Genomic DNA, 20,279 nt, shown 5'->3' on the forward strand with positions numbered 1-20,279 from the left:
AAGGGCTGGTTGTCTCCTGAACTTTTCAACTGCACCACAGCAACGTTCTCCAATTTGAAGAAAATGGTGAGTGCCACTCTCCGACGAAACAAGAAGTTTAAAACTCAAGTTTTTGAATGTATTTCACACGCCTGCTACTCCAGAACGAGGAGCTGCGCCGCAACAGCTCCCAGATGAACAGCGAGCAGTCCAAGACCATCGTGCGCTTGCTGCACAGCGCCACGAACAGGAAGTCGCACTTCTACGGCAACGACGTCAAGATGGCCTCCCAGCTGCTGAACCACGTGCTGAAGTACGAGAGCCAGCAGTCCGGCTTCGATCTGACCGCCATGAAGGACGCAGAGTTCAACGAGGTGCAAAAGACAAGAGTCTTCTTGTTTTGTTGTCGTCTATGTAGCCTTCTGTTAAATGTTTCTGGGAATTTATTCAAATGTAAAACCTGGAGCTAATTAAGATCTAGGAATGAGCCTCCGTATTAAATTTACCTGCCGCCGGAGGCTAATTTAATGTGTCTCAGTGTTGGGAAGAATTCATAAAACACACACTTCCCAGTCTTCCAGGACTTTTGGAAGAAACAGATCCTTCACTGTAGTTAACAGCTGACATGGTGTTTTTTTTTACACCTTTCTTTCACAGCAAATCAATTTTTCTGTTTGCTAGAAGGCCCAAACTTAATGTACTCTGACAACATATGGGAGTAATATTCAATGAAAACAGTGGCAGTTTTTGCATTAATAACACTCTGGGTGAGCCCCTTCATCCAATCAAAACGCGGTGATTCTGGTGCTGCGTATGTGTCGAGTTATGGAGCTACACACACAACCATTAACCTCACCTGAATGTCCATCTCTATCTTATTATTTTTCTCTTTTGTTTTGTTCAGAACTTGGTGCGAGCTGGCAGTGCCATTCTGGACCCCGGCACCAAAGACCACTGGGAGCAAATCCAGAGGACAGAAGGCGGCACCGCACACCTGCTTCGCAACTTTGAGGACTATGCCAACACATTGGCCCAAAACGTCAGGAAGACCTACCTCAAACCCTTCACCATTGTCACTGAAAACATGAGTGAGTGCTGGAACCGTGGTCAGATTGTACACATGTTCGCACACGTGTCATGTTTTCTTATCCTCGGCTTATTTTCCTACCCATTCTCTTTTTTTTCTGCTCCACAGTCCTTACTGTGGACTACTTGGATGTGTCAGACCCAGAGAAGGCGACGTTACCTCGCTTTAAGGACATCCAAGAGTCCTACCCCAGAGAACTCGGGTCTTCTGTCCACTTTCCACTTTTTAACTTGCGAGATCGTGTCCACAAAGGTAACTGCATCATCTAAATCAGAACAGCTCCTCCACTTTTATTTTAATTCTCATCTTTCATCTCTCTTCTTTCACACGCAGAGGAGCCAACTCCAGAACCTCCGACCCAGACCGATCATCCCGAGGAAGAGGAGCACACGGTGTCTGACAGGAAACGGCGCCACCTTGAACCGCCTGCACCTAAGCCGGTTGCCGTGGTCATCGTGTACAAGTCGCTGGGCCAGCTCCTCCCGGAAAGATACGATTCTGACAGGAGGATTCTGAGGTACAGTTTGTAAAACCTAGGAGAAAAAAGAACATGATTTCACCTGAGTCTGACTCAAGCTAAATGTTTGTGGGGGTTATATCTAAAACACAATGTCAAAGAAAATATTCATGGTAAACCAAAGTTCTCAGGTTATCTTCAGATAGAAAATAATTGCGTTGATGAAATTCTAAACATCGAGTGGTGATTAGCATAGCTAGCAGTACTAAAACATCCTTCTCCTTCTGTATTAGTTAAGAATTAGCTCAACTCTGAAGTTACCAAAATTGTTGCCAACAATTTTCTAATACAAAGAGGTTAAAAAAAGCAACTTTCTGCAGTAAGTCTTTCTGTTGTTTACTGAAGTTACGACTAATTTTACAAACGTTTCCAAGATAGCTACAAATGACATACAATCCTGCTTTTTCACAACCATTACTGAAATCTCTTTATAACTCAGTGACAACATCCACACCAAAGAGTGTGGTGCTAGCTTGAGCTGGTGCTGCTTGGGTACGGTGCATTTACTGATAGGAAAGCCTGGAGTTTTGATCACCAGCGGATAACTCAATGCACACCAACTACAGCAGTAGTAGTAGTTGTCTAAAGAAGAAAAAAACTGCAAAAACACCAACTGTTTCAATAATACTTGTAACTATGCCATTCCTTTAAGGCTCCCCAACCGTCCAGTGATCAACACAGCAATCGTGAGCGCCACTGTCCACAGCGAGGGTCCACCCCTTCCTCCCGTCTTGGACCCTCCCATCACCTTGGAGTACACCCTACTGGAGACGGAGGAGCGGACAAAACCCGTCTGCGTTTTCTGGGACCACTCCTCCTCCTCGTGAGTTACACCCGCATATCACTGTCGAGTGGCTGAAATGTTCTGAAGAGCTTTCACATAAAATCTGTCCGTTGATACCTTTAGGAACGGAAACAAAGGCGGTTGGTCCTCCAGAGGCTGCGAAGTGCTCAACCGGAACAACAGCCACATCAGCTGCCAGTGCAACCACATGACCAGCTTCGCTGTGCTGATGGACATTTCGAAGAGAGAGGTAGAGTCACGAAGTTCCATCCCAACCACGCAGCTCGACACGTTTCCACCGTGTCTTTGAATTCTGACATCTTTGAATTCTCCTCCAACGCAGCACGGCGATGTCCTCCCGCTGAAGATTGTCACTTACGCCACGGTGTCTGTCTCTCTGTTCCTCCTCCTCCTCACCTTCGTCCTGTTGTGCCTCCTGCACCGGCTGCGCTCCAACCTGCACGCCATCCACAGGAACCTGGTGGCGACGCTCTTCTTCTGCGAGCTGGTCTTCCTACTCGGCATCAATCAGACGGACAACATGGTCAGCAAAGTTTCGTTTACACGTGCTACGGCCTTTGAAGGTTCTCAGATTCTGTTGCCTTATAACCACCGATGTCAATGGATTTTATTGGGATACGATGGGAAATTGTGCGTGTTTATCAGTGCAAATTATACTATTTAGGCAACCTCTGACGGTCATTCCACATATTGATTTAAGGGCATCATTTATTATCTATTCACACACACATTTATGCACAGCTGAGCATTGAGGAGGTGTCTTTCAAGTCAAGCACATACACACACACCAGTGGTGGGCATGCTGGTACCTGTCTCCAAAGGCCTTAGGGTGGAAGGTCCTGGCAAAGATTTCCCAAAAAATCCTTTTGGTTTTAACTGGATACATCTTTTACATGTCTACAGTGCAGAAATACAAGTACTGAGTCATTCTGGTGTTAAATGTAAGCAGTTGTGGTCTTAGAAAATCTGGGTTTGCATCAAAGGACAGGCTTAAAGGAATAATGTGCATTGCTCTCCACTCTTGTGTGGGAGAATCTAGGCAACTTCATTTGAGTACATTCATCATCATTCACTTTGAACTATCTTCTTAACTCCCTTCGTCAGGATTTCTGTAGTCTGTTGAATCATGTCTGTGTTGATTTGGCCAAATGTTTCAAATTGTTATCCTGCCTACAGATCCCATGATAAATCATTTTCAGTTTTCTGGTAGAGCTGCCAGATTTTCATTAAATCTTTTTGTATTTCAGAGTCACACAGTCCAACACGGTTCCTAGTCCCACATTGTGACATATCCTCCACAGTATTTAACATTGGGTATGAGGTGATTTCCCATGTAATTATTCTTCATTCTCGAGGCCAAGCTGGCGTGGTTGTTGTTGAAACCCACAATCAAAGCATACATGCAAAACTTAGCACATTTATGTCTGTGATTGTAGGACAAATGGGCCGTTTCTTGGGAATATTTTCCATATTTTTTGGAAAATATTGAAAATATATGGAAAATATGGAGGAATTTTTCTGCCTTAATCCAAGAGTACACATTTTCAGTCTGAAAGCAGGATTTCATCTCTTTTTGTTCTCAAAACTTTTAATGATTGTACTCAAAACTTATAGATAGATATTATGTCGTGACAATGTTGTCTTTGGTTGGGTGAACAAAATCCTGCCTAAGATCAGTAGCCATTAGCGATTGGTAGCACATTGCTGGCAGATGTTTAGCGTACTACGGAGCAGAAGGCTGATGTTGTTGTTTCTGCCTACATCCAGTGGGTGACACAGATTCCTACAATCGATAGTAGCCACACAGGTACACCCACTAGAATGAAACAAACGCACCCAGTACACCACATTCATTTTATTGGTTGAGAGGTTGCTAGGCGACTGGGCCTAAAGGAGTTTTCAAAAGCGAGCAGAGAGTCCAAGCAGAGACTAAGTGTGAGTGCGAGGAGAAGTTTTGAGTACAAGCGTTACACGTTTTGAGAAGAAAGACATGGAGTCCTGCTTTCATAATGAAAACGTGTGCTCTTGGGTTATGGAAGAAAAATTCCTCCATAGGCAAACAACTGTATCCAGTGGTTGTTTGGTGACACCAAGTTTCCAAACAGTGAACTTAGATGGATTTTTATTTCCCTTACCATTCTGGTTATGGCTGCAAGATAAACTTGGGTCCTTGTCTACCTTTTTTATTTTCTCCATAATTACACTTGTAAACCTTTTAATTGTCTTGTCTTTCCCATTTTGAAAAGTGGCTTGGAGAAACCTTCAATAAACTCTGAAAAAGTAAAAAATAAGTTTTCTTTTAAGCCACATGCCACAGTGAAACAAACCTGTCTGCTTTGGCTAGTCTGGCTAAATCAGATGCCTAAAATCTTATCATTTGGTGTCACATTTAATCCTTTATCATTGGTTACCGTTTCAAATACGTCAGATATTTCCAATGGCATCGACAATTGCTTCAAAATGGAGAATATTTACCATTTTTAGAAACATCATTCTGAATAGCAAAATATGCTCTTCTCATATGACGATTATTCTGACTGACTTTTTTATTCTTTGCCTAGCACTTTAAGTTCTAGAAGCCATAAAGCTTATCTACCTCTGCAGACTAATGCAGCAGGATCAACAATTACACATATAGTTAAAGCCACTGGATTAACTAAACACATAATTCTTTTCTAAAATTCCCCAAGTTTTTTGTTTGGTTTTGTCAGGACTTCGAGTTTACATGCTATCTCCACAATTTTGTAATTCAGCTAAAAACTTAGAAACTTTAATCTCTTCATTTTTCACATTTAGTGGAAGTCATGCATGTTGTGCATGAGCACACAGATCTGACCATTGGAATGCTGTCAGTTCGTGCCCGAGGCTGTGTGCTGCTAAATTTATAGATCTGTCAGAGGAACTTTTTTTCCTTTCTTTCTCTCTGATCTCTGCACACTCGTCTAGCTAAACTATATGGCAACCGCTCGGATATTCACTGACGTACCGCATTCCTATAACGTGGCAACTGATGATTAAGTTGGGAGTAAAAATAAAAAAAGAAATGGAGAGACTACCTAGTTGCAGAGGAGCAAATCCAAATCATTTTAGGGATATTTGTAATGATCCCAGATCCAATTTGGTGAGATGTCAAAGGCTGGAATTAGGATTTGGAAGTTATTAAGATAGAATATTACAAAGTTGTTGCAAAGTTTGAAGAATCTCTTTACTAACTCTCCCTTTCTGTTGTTTTTTTCTTTTCTGCCTGACCCCTTCTCCTGCCAGTTTGTGTGTACGGTGATAGCCATCCTCCTCCACTATTTCTACATGTGCACGTTCGCCTGGATGTTTGTGGAGGGACTGCACATCTACCGCATGCTGACCGAGCTACGGAACATCAACCACGGCCACATGCGGTTCTACTACGCCATCGGCTGGGGCATACCGGCCATCATCACCGGTGAGAAACGAGGCCGATGGCTGCATTTAGAGGCAACGCCCTCAACAATTACTAGCTTCAATCTTGAAGATGTATAAAAAGCCTTTTAATCATTTCTTTGCTTATTCCAGCAGCACATTAAATCTTTCCTCTAAAATCTTCCTTCTGTTAGTTAAAATCTTGCACACTTTATTTTAACTAATATAACCAAGCATAGAATAAAATAATGCTAGTACTAGCTACAGGTTTTGGCAGTTGAGTCATTGGTTTAGCTAATTAGCTGCTTAGCATATATTTAGTTGCCTTGTTGTTAGCATAGCGATATCTGCAATGCTACAATATGTGAAAACTCACTGTAAATCTAAATCTCAGAACAATTCACTGAGAGCAATACCGAAAGGAGAACTTCACAAACGTTTTGATTTTTGAAAAATGATTCATTTGTCTGCGTGTGTGTGTGTATGTGTGTGTGTGTGCGTGTGTAGGTTTGGCAGTCGGCCTCGATCCTCAGGGTTATGGAAATCCAGATTTCTGCTGGCTCTCTGTGCACGACACGCTCATCTGGAGCTTCGCAGGACCCATCTTTGTGGTTGTTCTCGTACGTCCACATCATCTCGCAGTTTTATCATGATAATAACTCCTTTTATCAGACCTCTGGTAAAAGGAGCTATTTTATCACACGATGTATAAACGCACTGAAGTGAGTGCAATAACATCCAGCAGATTTTCCTGTTTTTAAGCTAAACCAAAAGAACCCCATCATCAGAGAATGTTTTAATTTCTCTTCCCTTGTTAAGGTTATTGATGATGTCTCAAAATGCACCCAGAATATACATTCTAAATCTACAGTAAATTAAAAGAAAAATATTAACTGTTCTTTTTTTTTTTTCTTGCTGCTACTAAAGGTGAACATAGTGATCTTCATTTTAGCAGCGAAGGCTTCCTGTGGTCGCAGGCAGAAGGTTGTGGAGAAGTCAGGAGCTATGTAAGTGTCTCTGTCACATTCGTATACCCACATGTCATAACATTCTTGTAACTCTATTTACTGATGTCAACTCAGTCCTGCACTGCGTATGGCCTTCCTCCTCCTGCTGCTCATCAGCGCCACCTGGCTGCTCGGTCTCATGGCGGTCAACAGCGACGTAATGACTTTCCACTACCTGTTTGCCATCTTCAGCTGCTTGCAGGTAAAAACCCCATGTGGCGCCTTAATCCAAAAATGAATTCATAAAGATATTATCTAAAATTCATCTTCATGATTAGCGATGGCCTTTTGTCATAGCAATATTTTTGCTTTTTCAACAGGGAGTCTTCATCTTCTTCTTCCATGTGATCTTCAACAAAGAGGCGAGGAAAAACCTCAAGAACGTCTTCACAGGTAAAAAGACAGTACAGGACGACTCCAGCACCACGAGGGCCTCCTTACTCACTGTAAGTGGATTTATTATCTTTAAGAAATCTTGTACAATCAGCAAAAAAAAAAAAAAATCTTAAAAATTAATCTACTTTTATTGTTTTTTTTCTCAGCGGTCTCTGAACTGCAACACATACGTAGAAGACGGGCCTCTGTATCGCACAGCCATCGGCGAGTCCAACGTCTCCCTGGACAGTACGCTCAGGTCAGGCAAGAGCCGCAGCAGCAGCTACCTGGCTTACGCACTCAGGTACACGCCCACTGACTGCATGGCTGCTTTCACTAGAGTCCTGCACTGCTTTTTTTTTTTGTCTCTATTCCAGTTTTTGACGAAACGTTCAATGTCTCACACTTACTAATGCACACTAAGTCCTTGGCCTTAGTTTGTCATTTATTCATGTTTATCTGCTTTATCCGCACTTCTATTTAGTCACATTTTCCTTACTATTGAAGGTTTCTCTCTTTTTTTTTCTGTTTCTCTCACTGTTGTGTGATGACACCTGCGTTGAATGACCATGCTGAAATTTGCTATTGCATGGCTTGTGGCTTATTTCATCTCCACACCCAAAGGACAGAATTTCCATTCTTAATAAAACATATTTGGCAAAAAATAAATAAACACACACACGTGCATACACACACACAGACACACAGACACAGACACACGACTGCGTCCAGTTACTATTTTTGTAAATTATTGCCATTTGTGGTGCTGTCTTATCCCAAAAACTTAACATTAACTTGTCGCAAATGTTAGCATTCTTTATTACTGTTTTTGTTAGAGTTTGACAGTTTTGTGAAACTTACTTTTAAAGTAATAGTATAATTTTCCAAATGTAGATGCTGCTACATTTGCATGGACAGAGATGTTGTATCTCACAATAATTAAAAACTAAAATCTTTATGTGGGTTTAGCATTAGTAGCATAGCCTTTTCTGATTCATGCTAGCTGTGTTGGTTTTATAATACAGCTAGCATGAATCGGCTGCTTTAATTTCCCATTCCCATTTGGAATGGGATGTGAAGCAGAGAGAGCAGAAATTGAAAAAGCAACGGAGAGAAGAAACGGACTGTACCTATGTAGGTGGGAATGTGATGTAGACATTTCCATTTCCTCCCTGGAGCTGTTTGCAAGTCCAGAAGCTTCTCTCAGATCAGCCCCTCAGACAGCTCAGAGTCTCCGGTAGCAGATTTTCCCTCCAGCAAATTTCTCAATCCTGGAGCAAACGGCTGCAGCTAGCGAGAACAAAAAGACAATAATGACTTTCTCTGACTCGTCGGCTTGTAATTTACAATCAACAGGTGATGGAATCTAACCCTAATTTATGAGCCGAAAAAGCTCAAGCCGGTTGCTTAGCGTAAAAATAGCGCCTGTCGTGGTTTAGGAGTTACCCATAAATCCTCCATCGGTGGCAGTATTTTATTTCTACAAATGTTTAAGGTGGCAGCATATTTACTTTCACCTGACCCGGGGACTCTTTAACGACTTCTTCATTTTAGCTCTGTCAAAGCAAACAACAGGGGCAGATGTTTTGTAACGAGAGACGTCTGATGTCTCAGCCCTTGAACGCTAGTTGACGACAACTACAAGTCGAGGCTCGAATTAACTTCCAATAACGCTGTACTTCCCCTCTCTCCGTCTCCTACAAATACTTGTGTACCTCTACTTTCCACCCTGCTGTTACCTCCTGCCTCGTCTGCCTTCCTTATCCATCTGGATCCTCATAGGGAAGAGTCGGGTCAGAAGCCCAGCTCCTCAGGAACAGCTAAAGGACACACAGATCTGGATGGACCTCTCTTCCACCGAAATGGCACCAAAGGAGACGGTGAGGGGGATTTATTTATTTATTTTTTATGTTTTGGCACCTTTATCTCAGGATTTTAGTGAAAGAAGTTTGTCATATCCCTTCCTGCCTGGTTTCCCAGCAGACTCTGACTCAGACAGTGAGTTGTCTGTGGATGAGCACAGCTCCTCCTATGCCTCCTCCCACTCCTCTGACAGCGAAGACGACGATGTGGATGTCAAGCCTAAATGGAACAACGAGAGGCCCCTTCACAGCACTCCAAAAGGTACCCATCAGGCCGGTTCCACTGAAAGTTATCAAAATATCACATGGAACCAAGAAAAAAAAAAAAAAATTTAAAACAGAAACGTGGAGAGACAAAGTGTGGTTGCTTAATGTTGGCAGTATTTGTAAACCATATCCATCAACAATGAACAAAATCATTAAATATATCTATTTGTTTGTAATAAATCTTAATGGATTGCATTTTTTGTTTTATATTACTGATGTGTGTGTTAGCTTTATGAGGATATTCTAATGCAATACCAAACTTCCTAAAATAATGACCTAAGTCATTTTTGTCAAAAGTAACTACGAAAATGAATTTGCCTAATTGAAACACGTCAATTTTGAAAAAAATTCACATTGAGGCAAATTTTTCGGCACTAACGAAATTAGTGTGTTTCCAAAACTGCAATGGAAAACGTTTTTCACAGCCAGATGTTACTAATGGCGGAAAAGAAGAAGAAGATGACAGGAAGTCGTAGGAGGATCGTGAAATTATGTTTTTTTTTCGACAACAGCAGAACAGTTTTGCGTACATTTCCAGTGGAAACGCAGCTAAGGAGGTTTGAACGCCACAGAAAGCAGCTGAAACACATTTTATGACTTTCAAAAAAGATGCGAAATTTACTTTTCTGAATAATAATCTTTCCTTATAAGTTTTGTCCGCACATAAATGATTGACATCAAACTACAGCTTCAAAAATGATCAAAATCTCTGTAGAGAGAAAACATGCTAACATAGCATTTTAGCTAACAGATTTTTTTTTTGCTTGTTAAACTTAAGCTTTTTAAGAGTTACTTTAACTTGGCTTATTTTCTGCTCATCTCTTTTGGTTTTTCTTAGGTGACTCTGTGTCCAACCACGTGAGACCTTACTGGCCAACAGATGGCACCACAGCCAGTGACAGCGAGGACCTGAGTGTGACAGACCGGCTCAGGGTGGAGACCAAGGTCAACGTGGAAATGCATCCGGAAAATAAACTCAACCACGTCGGTGAGAGAGAGAGGGAAGCTCCACCGGAGAAAGACAAGCCGGCGCCCGGAAACGCCAAAGACGCGCCGCCTCCCAGCCAACCCATCAGCAACAGCAACAGCAACCACCAGCCAGAGCAGAGGAAAGGTAAGGGAAGGAACTGACCTGTGAAAACTGTAGACGGTTTGGCCTGAAGCCCCTCTTACCCCATCGCTCCTCCTGGTCAGGCATCTTAAAGAACAAAATCAGCTACCCTCCTCCGCTGACGGACAAGAATATGAAGAATCGTCTAAGGGAGAAGCTGAGCGACTACAACTCCCTGACCATCACCTCTCCTCCGCCCATCAACAACAACCACACATCCGCCCCGCCTCCGTCGTCCGTCAACATCATAACCCCTACGTCCAGGCCGTCGTCGCAGGCCTCTACCGACGGAGGGGGTCGCCTCGGAAACCACGACCATGGCTCTCTGGTGAAGCCGCCTGTCGCGCCCCGTCCTCAGATTACCGTCGCGCCGCCACCGGGGGGCATTTACCGGGAGACCAACGGCGGAGTGGCAATGCACTTAAAGTCGGGGACGGTGAACGGAGGAAACGACTCCGACTCAGAGTAAGACAAAATGTCGCGCATGTAGCAACATGGTTGGACATTGGCCTCTTTGCACGAGTTACAAGGCATAAGTAGTAGTAGTAATTATGAAGTTGACTCATTCATTAAACTTAGGGAATGAATGATGCTGTAAAAGGCTTCTAATGGAAGGGCTTGCCATTTGTCTTAGTGTAATTTGCCTTTTGTTAAATAAGAGAGAAAATGTTAATTGCAGCACCTTGTTTACATAACCCTGACATTTTCACATGATGCTATTACAACCACAAGCTTTATTTTCTTGGGATTTTATGAGATGGACCAACCGAAGGTTGCGCATAATCATGATCAGAAAAGTAGTGGACACAGCAAACAAGAGTGCATTCACAGCAACCGTGTTTAGTCCACTTTAATTGAACTGTAACTCAATTGCCTAGAAAGTTCAGTGCGACTGGGGATTTGGACAAAAAAAGCAAACTCTGGTTCGCCTAAAAACCAAGGTATTGGTTCAGCTGAAGTGAACTCGTCCGCTTGGTGTGGTTTGAATTCTATATGAATGCAAGTGGACCGGAGACCGCTCCATAACCAAGAAGCAGACGACAGTGCAGGGCATTCTGGGTAAAGACAACCAAAATAAATGCGCAAGTAATGGCTCGTGGTCTTTTACAAAAGACAAATCCTACATCCGCTAAAATCCGACGCCACTCCATATTTGTTCACTTTTCGTGAAGAAGGAAGTTGCACTCATGACTTCTTCTGAGGTTTTCATGTTGTTTCCTTCAGTGTTTCTTGGTGCAGCGCCACCACAGGCGAGCGGGTGAACAGGTTTTTGATAGGGATTGAATGTTTTGACACAGAGCGGTGTGAAAGCGACCTGCACCTGCTGAAAATGTAACAAATGTTGCAACTTTGTCCCACAATCAAACCGAGTCTACCAGTCTGTCGCATGAAATCCCAGAAAAAAAAACGTCGAAACTTGTGGTTGTAATCTAACAAAATGGCACCGTTTAGCATGAAATGACGCACCCATCCTGCTCAGCCGCTGCAACTCCTGCATCCCTGCATCCATTTTCACCTTGCATGTTCTCTCCTCTCTCCCTGCACACTTCCTCCCTGCATCCCTTCTCTCTTCCCCCACCAACCTTTTCCCTCCTTCACCAGTGGCAGTAACGAGACTTCAATCTGACCCGTCAGGCAATTCCAGACCAGCCCACCCTTGTGAGAGGAGGAGCCAGTCAGTGGGGAAGTGAAGAAGAAATGAAAGTGAGATGAACACGGAGGGGGTAGAACTTTGGTAAAGGTCCACACACCCCCTGTCATGTTTTAGCGAGCAGTATTAACGGCAGACTTTAGGACTACCTGGGACGGCAGAGACAAGGATGCGAGAACGAAAAAAGGGAATGCTTCACCGGAGAACCGTGTGCCAAAAACGACTAAAACGAAGGCCTTACGACGAGCTGAAGACTCTCCAGGACCGATTCTAATATCTGCCTGAGAACATTCGATAAGTGATCTCAAGCTGGTACATGTGTAGTCCAAAAAAGGATTTCAAAGACTACAGCCTCTTCGAGCGTCACAAGCAGACCGCTAAGTCCAACGGCGGAGGACGTGCGCACCGAGAACTGTTTTCATTTCAGCTCGGAGGTTTCTACAGAAACCTCTCGGTGCGGTGTATTTAGAGTGTAATTACTGTGTAGATATTGTTTTTTAAGTGAAGAAGAATAAATAATGTATTTTCTATTTCAGCTGAAGCAGAGAACAAGTTTGTAAACTAAAAAAGAAAAAAAGAATGCCTTGAAAAATATTGGGAAGACTGTTTGATTGTGCCTTTATGTAGGACAGAGGCCTTATTCACTCACACCTTATAGGCTTTCATGGTGTAGTAAGATGTAGCCTGGCTGAGAAAGCAGTGGAGAAATATTATTATTATTTTATTTTTTTTTTACAACTAAGCAGAAACCTGCCATCTGTTGGGACCTTCCCCATTTGATCGATCAACGACACAAGCTCCTCGTTACCAAAGTTACGAGCCACAGTAACAAAACATCGTTAAGGATCCCGTCGCTTCAGGTTTTTGTCCATTTCATTCCAAAAAGAAATCAAATCTTTTATACGCATCATCTTAAAAAAAAAAAAAAAAAAAAAAAAAAAAAAAAGTTTTCCCAGAACTAGTGGCCTTTATTTACATCAGATTCAACCATCCCAGCAAGGACTAGTAGATATCTGGCGGCTTGCTCTACCTCCACACCACGCACCGCCTCGTATTCATCAACTTTTAATAAATTGATATCCCTTTTTTTTGTTTGTTTGTTTTTTTCTTTCAAAATAAAGCGACCTAAATCTCAACGTATTTCGCAGCTAAACACGGGGCGACGCGTCCAGCCAGTTTACCGCTCGCCTTTTTGCAGCTCACACTCCTAATGTTTTACACTGCTGTTGTCCTTTTGCTTTTGTATGATCCGAAACACTGGAGATTGTTTTGTAAAATGATGTATATTTATTTTTTTCATGTTTTTAAACACTGGAGGAAAAAAGAAACAACAACAGATGATTGTGATTGTAAAATTAAAAACGTCCTTACCAATTTTTAACTTTCTCGTTCCTGCTTTCGTCCGTCGGGTGGAATGAAACATGGCCGCTGTGAAGAGTAAAAGAGGTAAACATGAGCACATTTTGGCGAGGAAGACCTTGACTTCAGATTTTGCTTCAGATTTATTTATGCCTACTAAACAAGCAATATTTTTCTTCTATGGTTTAGTTCAGCTCTGTAGTCACACAGTCAAGCATTTTACAGTTTCCGTGAAAAAGGTCTCGTCAAAGTTGGCTACATAAACTCTTGGACGGCTTACCCGTGGGTACTGCTTGCTAAATGTGAGAGCAAGCTGAGTGAAACGTTAGACGGCAGAATCAAATTTCACCAGTCGGTTAGGAGGTTAGTTGTTATGCCAGCTGTAGTCGGTCCTCATTTGTAGTGTCAAACACAGTATGACGTGTTTGACACTACAAGAGCCACTTTGTCATAATATGTGGCTCGATTAGCTGTAACGGCCTTAAAACTTGTTGGCAGTTTGCGCATAGTTAGGTAAGGAGGATGACATTTTGTGATAATGTAATGTATCGACTTCCATAAACTTCCTTGACACCTGAGACACTGTATGAACGATGTTGCTGCTCTCAGAGGGCTATCAAACCGACCCTGTTGTTTTTCTTTATCTCTGTCCTATCACGGTCAAACAAGCTAAATTATTCACGTGCGCCAGAGCTACTGATATCAACCTGGAGTGTGGTCCAGAGCACGACCGCACGAGGACGGCGGTTTACTGGTGCAATGCTGCCATCTGGTGGTAGAAAAATGTCTACTCACAACTACAATGCCGAAAGCGCTGTTACGGGATCTGTTGTAGTATTTTGTTTTTTTACTTCTTCTTCTTTTGCCTTTACGGGGTTTATTTGACAATTGCCGTACATAAAAACAAAACATATAAAGACATAAATTCTTCAATGCAATGGTGGCTAATGCATGGATGGCCCCTTGGGTTAATTCTTCCTTCTGCCACTGCTAAAACAGTATAACTGCAGTGTAGTCACGTTTAACTCTAGAGTATCTAACTTTTATTTAAAACCTGTTCTTTTATACATTTATATATTTTGTTAAATCTATCACTATGTCGTGACTGTATAGTATGAGACAGATACTCTGTGAAATGCTCTCGGTACTAACTACAGAAGTACACCAATTGGTCAGAAACGATCAGTTATAACCATTTTTTAAAAATCTCATTCTCCACTGACTCATTCTTCCACCTTGTGCTTGTGTTAACCTCCTTTCCAATGTCACCCTGGGCAACTGCCTGTATGGACCATAGCAAATACTGTTGCTGTTTAAAAGATGTGCTTCAGCAAATTTCATCAACCATCATGCAAACTTTTACCTTCCTTATCTAAATCTGGAAAGTCAGTAGTGAAGAAAACTTACAAAATAATGACTATATAACTATGAAGTCCGTCTCTGAGTGTTGGGCTATGAAACTGTGTTGGCACCCGTGCGGAACTTGCTCATTATTCGCAGTAGGTGGGCGTTCCAGAGGCGGACAACAGCCTTGTGGCAAGTACCAACTTCCGTCTCAGAAAGGCATCAAGGATATTCTTGATGCCTTTAGAAGTTAATCACCCTTCTGTTTAATATGAGAAATCATTGGTTTGGATTCTGGCCTATTTTGGTGGTGGTGTCACACGGTAACACTAATTCAAAAATTGTTACAGTTTTTGAATTAGGTGCTAAGAAAATCCTGTCAAGTTACTGTTCAAGAAAGGTCACTAATGCCAGAAAGATTAAAACACAACAATGAGTTGTTATTAAGTGAAATTTGCCCATTTGTTTTCCATCCAGTATGTTGGAGGTATTTGCCAGAAGTTTTGAATCCGGGGGAATATTCACAGAAATAGAGTGATTTTTAGATAATACTATCTGCGAGGTTTTTAATTGATTTTCAATATACCATATACCCATAAAAGAGAAGTCCAAAAATGTTAAAGCCACTTACCTACCCAATTGTGCCAAATCTTTAGGCCATGACAGTAGATTGTTCATCTAACGAAAGTACAACACCTATTCAAGATAGGGTTAGAAAAACCAATTACATTTTGTAGAACCTAACAAAAGGTTGAGGTAGTTCCTTTGATTATTTAAATCCGAATAGACAATGATCTGTAGAAATGTGATTTTGGTCTCCTGTTCACGCCTGTAGTTTAGGCGTGAACTGTTTCCCTTTCTATCAAACATCCAGTATCTATCATCTAGTCTTGTCAACGTGCAAATAAGCAGTTTTCAATGCCAGGTAGGATCCTGGTGAGAAACCCCTCACTTTTATGGACTTTCTTGTTCATTTTCAAACTTCAAAACTGAGAACTTTTCAGCTTCTCAGCAAATGGAACCAAGTGAAACAATGGTAGATAGCTAATGGTTAAGAAAGGTTTCCTTTTTTGGATAGAAATCTTATGGAATAACCAAAAAAATCTAAAGAAGTCCTAGCGTGATGTTTTCGCTCACCCTTTTTATTAAAAGGGCAACAGCAAATCTTGATTATATTCATCAATTGACATAAAGGTTTTAATTAAACCATTTCTACCTTGTTACAAGCCAAGATGGACTTCTTCCAGACATTTTTTAGGAGTGTCTCGCAGATCTGCAATCCAGGAATGGTTGTACATCAACAAGCTGGCAAGACGAGACGTGACTAATTTGGGTTCATCAAGTCAAAGTAGATGTAGTAGTATGGTAAACCCAAATTTTGTTTCATCTTCAGCCAGTTGGGTGTCTCCTCTGACCTTTAAATTACCACTTCCCAATTCTGTCTGCTCAGACTTGTGCAACATGTGCATTGTTGCCGGGAAAGTAAGCAGAAGTTACTTTCAAATAATATCAAAGCTCCAAAACCGGCATAAAAAGAAAAAGAAATCCACCCCTACAGTGTTGGTTTCAGCAACATATCGTGGATTTCTCGTCTTGTTATTTATACTTTTTAATCAAAACCACATTTCAACATGTTAGCATTTTATCAACCATCTTATCAACGTGGGATTTTCGTCAGCAGCCTCGTCATCCATCCGCATTTTCCTCTTCCTCCCAACTGTTCTATAATTGACTCTGGAGGCTCTGGCAGTTGCGTAAGACTTGCGTGGTTGTGCAACCTGCCAGAAAATGTGCTGGTTTTGGATTAAGAGGTTTATTATAGAGTTTGTAAATGAGCACAGAGGGAGGATTTGGGAAAACCTCAGCAGCAGCAGTAGTAGTTTCTTTCTCTGTGTGTGTTTGAATGAATAGAGGAAATCCAATCTAGATGCATTAGTCCCCTCGTTTGGTGCCCAATCCCGTTTGGTGTATTTACTGATCATGGCTAGGATTGTAGCTGCTAAAGATCTCCTGAAAAGCACAAAATCAGGCGACATACAGTCGGATTTAGTCAGATTTTAAAAAAGTAACATGTTCAAACAAAGATGGTTTGGGTGATTGTTTGGGGTTTTAACAAGGGCACATAACAAGAATTCATAACTGATTCCATAGGGAGTCAAATACTTAAGAGATGTCGGATGGGTTATCTACAAGAAATAAATCCAAGATAATCTCAACTGAGTATTGGGAATTATCTTAGAGTTTACTGTCAACATCATCTAATCTGACCTCCTACATTCATTTCCAAACAAACAGAACAGATTGTTTTAGTAAAGTGAAATAAATATTTGGAAAATAGTTAAACAAATACTTCAAGTTTTGGCCAGATGTTCTTTAAAACATTGCTGGTATAAGCAAACCTCTCTTCCAGTCCCATCCCGGCATTTTAAGTCAAGGTCAGATTTGGACTTTGATTGGGCCTTTACAACACGTAGACTCTTTTCTTGTTTGGCCATTTTGTTGTACATTTGCTGCTTTATTTGGGAACATCAACACTGGTTGAACATTTGACTGCCGAACACCTTGGTGTATGCATGGGTTTATGTTCAATTCAATGACTGGAAGGTGTCTACGTTCTATGGCTACAAAAAAGACAAACTTTGGTTTAGTTTGGTTTAAGACCACAGGAACATGGAACCATGCAAACAATGCCAAAAGATACAAAGGAAAGAGAGAAGGTGGAAGTTCAAGCCATTTCTTTCAGCAGTCATAATGGGCAAAGGATGACATCCCCTACTCCAACATCTCTCTCTCTCCATATGACCATACAGTCATATGGAGATTTAAAGAGAAGCAGAAAAAGCAAATGAGGTGTATTAGCAATGTTTGCCAACAACTGATGGTATCATCCAACACATGCTACTGTGAAATATCATTTCTGTTGCCCACATATTGGCAAGTAGTAGGCTGTCATACAGCAACAGTGTCTTCAGTCAGAGCCTTCCTCACAATTCATTTCTATACTATTCCAGATCCTTCCTGTCCACAGCATCACCACTAACGGCGACTCTTTGAAGATACATGGAGGACATGGTTACGAGAACATTTGATTTCCCTTTGGGATAGATAAAGTATTTTTTAATTTTAATTGAAACGAAGTGGAAAGTAATTGCACGGCACTGTGGAGTATGAACAAACAACTCTTCTTCGGTCATATTGTCCAAAAGACATTTTTTTTGAAGTCTTATGTTTTATTCAAGCCAACTGAACAAACATAAGCCAACTGTGAGCATAAGCAATGCCACTAAATTCCTTTTAGAACGAACATGCTGTTTCTTGGCAATCCTTTCCAAACAAGATATTCTTTTCCAATATCTTTCTGACAGTACTGAAAGAAATGTTGATATTCAGTATTTTCCACTTGGGTGAATAATATCTCCCACTGCAAAATATGGACTTTAACTTAATTGGAAATTATCATATAATCCTTCGAAAATAGACGGATGGCAAAAAAAAAAGAGACATTTCTGATGTCTGTCCTCTTTGGCTCTGTGTTAATACACACATGTATGTTATAAACAACCAAACTCCAGTGACATGTATTGTCTCCTTTACAGGCTTAACTGCTTTTAGATCCTGAAAAAGACCAGATAACTCAAAATCCCAAAACATAAAAAAAAAACAAAAAAAAACATCTAAAATACGATTCGCTTTCTTGTTACCACCCGCCTTCAGGATCAGAGCAAACAAAATCCTCTATCACTTTGCCTCTAAAATTTGTCTATGCACAAATGCGGAGCTAATCTCAATGCGCACTATCTCTCCAGCTGTCAGCGGACCAAACATACACACATGGAGCCATCTGTTTTACTGGTTTAAATGAAAAAGTTAGCCGTGCTGAACATGAATGTTTGTTCTTTATGTGATGCGTAGACTAGCTTTCAGTATGTTTAAAGTTTTAGAGGAGTCGCTGCAGGAGAACTGGGCGAAAACTCTAGATAGCACAGGACTCGGGTGATCCTTACTGAGCTCATTGATAGTCTTACAGCAGACACAGAAAGCACTTGTGCTTACCTTCCCCTAATCTGTAGTCTCATCTCAGGGGTCAGGGGTCAGTTGACTACTGTTTCTCCTCCTCCGACTCGTCCTTCTGTCAAAGCACAGTGTCATGCTTGCTCGGTTGGCCTCAAAAACAGGCTGATTTATGCTTTTTCTAGGAACAACAGAGTAATTACGTCAGCGGTAGGACATCTACCTTGGATTCTGCCGCATGAAGAACACACGGAAGATCACACAACGTGGCGTAACCAGCACGCAAAGGTTAGTATAGCAAAGAACACTGGCGGAAAAGGGAATTTGGCTACATTTATAGCCTGGATGTTGGCAAGGTTTGAATTTGTTTGTATAAAATAAGTTGAATGAAAGTGAGAATAAGAAGTTATGTAAAAGCACTGCTATTAGATTACTTTCAGTAGACATAATTAATCTGGGGCAATTTGGTTTGAGGTTTTAAGAGAATAACTGGCGGTTTATGTTGTACAGTCTTGAAAAGGGCATTTGAATTTTATACCAACTCGAAATTATATTATTGAAAAGGCATTCCACTTTATTGTAATTTCCTAGCATACAACTTTAAACCTGTATATTTTGTAGGTGTAGTATATATGCCGGATTAGTATTCATGTCGGTAAGAGGGACTACAGATAAAAACAAGGCTACTTGCGCTCAAGTAAATTTACATTTAATCCATTTGTTTGGCCCAATCTAAGGTGGTTCTAATGCCAAATTATTAAAAATACGGTTCTTTATGTATTTAATGCTGTAAATACGTAAATATGGATTCCCGAAGACTAAAAAGGGACCTGCTACCAAAAACATATCCTGGGATAATCATCATAGTAATTACGTGCTTTTTTAAAATGACTTTCGAGTGTTTAATCGCAGTCCTCTGCTTAACCACCTGTTTTATGATTGAGGAAAATGACAATAGCGATCACAAGGTGGTGCTAAAGAGAGCTAACGCTGCTCACATCCTGTCGTCTCCGAAGCGCCCGTAAATAAGCTGCGGCCCCTTTAAGAAAACGGCACTGACGATATTTCCTCGGCCCAGCTCCCCGCTTGTTTCTGTGATATCAACCAGAAAGAGTAGGGCACGGCTTGTCTCAGTAAGCAGCGGGTCTCAACGGTGCTCCCCGCGCAGGAGAAGGGCGCAACTGGTATTTTTGAAAAAATTGAAGTATTTCTTCAGTTTTAATGACCAGCCTGTCCGTCTAGCCGCAACAAGCTGAGGAGGATACAGTCGTTTGGACGGTACTGAACGGAGAGCGCGGCGGACATTGCAGGGATGGAGGGACCTAGAAAGCAGTCGTCGTCGTGAGGCTGAGAGACAGACGCTAATTTGGAGCAGCAGCAGGTGTACGGAAGGATAAAAGCAGAACCGGAGGGAATCTCAGTGTTCATGAAACTTTGCTACGATTTACGTGCTGGGTAAGGAAATATATTTTACCTCTCTGCGACACTACAGCCAGTTTGCTTAAAAA

General features: G+C 41.5%; 2 protein-coding genes and 1 long non-coding RNA gene across 10 annotated transcripts in view; 2 read left to right on the top strand and 1 right to left on the bottom strand.

Moving 5' to 3' along the window:
* Nucleotides 1-13,381, top strand: part of celsr1a (cadherin EGF LAG seven-pass G-type receptor 1a) — an 82,508-nt gene extending 69,127 nt beyond the window's left edge. For 4 of the 8 annotated variants that reach the window (XM_016663637.1, XM_016663644.1, XM_016663652.1 and 1 more), the window contains 19 exons: nt 1-66; nt 144-353; nt 884-1,067; nt 1,175-1,318; nt 1,400-1,583; nt 2,236-2,406; nt 2,491-2,617; nt 2,711-2,911; nt 5,653-5,827; nt 6,292-6,404; nt 6,712-6,791; nt 6,867-6,993; nt 7,112-7,237; nt 7,334-7,470; nt 8,949-9,046; nt 9,150-9,290; nt 10,134-10,409; nt 10,490-10,871; nt 12,042-13,381. The exon at nt 1-66 is cut by the window's left edge and continues 29 nt beyond it. In XM_016663637.1, coding sequence (XP_016519123.1) covers nt 1-66; nt 144-353; nt 884-1,067; nt 1,175-1,318; nt 1,400-1,583; nt 2,236-2,406; nt 2,491-2,617; nt 2,711-2,911; nt 5,653-5,827; nt 6,292-6,404; nt 6,712-6,791; nt 6,867-6,993; nt 7,112-7,237; nt 7,334-7,470; nt 8,949-9,046; nt 9,150-9,290; nt 10,134-10,409; nt 10,490-10,871; nt 12,042-12,069 — 2,970 coding nt within the window. In that variant the 3' untranslated portion in view covers nt 12,070-13,381. Of the gene's footprint in view, nt 67-143; nt 354-883; nt 1,068-1,174; nt 1,319-1,399; nt 1,584-2,235; nt 2,407-2,490; nt 2,618-2,710; nt 2,912-5,652; nt 5,828-6,291; nt 6,405-6,711; nt 6,792-6,866; nt 6,994-7,111; nt 7,238-7,333; nt 7,471-8,948; nt 9,047-9,149; nt 9,291-10,133; nt 10,410-10,489; nt 10,872-12,008 lie in introns of all 8 variants that reach the window. The other 4 variants (XM_016663648.1, XM_016663658.1, XM_007577854.2 and 1 more) reach the window with 2 other exon arrangements.
* LOC103155935 (uncharacterized) lies at nt 2,799-14,115 on the bottom strand. Its single transcript, XR_478085.2, has 4 exons — nt 13,697-14,115; nt 13,429-13,485; nt 8,297-8,456; nt 2,799-2,881 (listed from the first exon to the last, which is right to left on the bottom strand). It is a non-coding gene; the product is annotated as an uncharacterized LOC103155935 (long non-coding RNA).
* Nucleotides 14,116-19,833: 5,718 nt separating this feature from the next.
* Nucleotides 19,834-20,279, top strand: part of gramd4a (GRAM domain containing 4a) — a 35,027-nt gene continuing 34,581 nt past the window's right edge. The window contains exon 1 of the mRNA XM_016664787.1: nt 19,834-20,226. Within this exon, the coding sequence (XP_016520273.1) occupies nt 20,198-20,226 (29 nt within the window). The 5' untranslated portion in view covers nt 19,834-20,197. The remainder of the gene's footprint in view (nt 20,227-20,279) is intronic.

Source organism: Poecilia formosa, unplaced genomic scaffold, assembly GCF_000485575.1.
Source record: "Poecilia formosa unplaced genomic scaffold, Poecilia_formosa-5.1.2 Scaffold9, whole genome shotgun sequence".
Lineage (NCBI taxonomy): Eukaryota > Metazoa > Chordata > Actinopteri > Cyprinodontiformes > Poeciliidae > Poecilia > Poecilia formosa.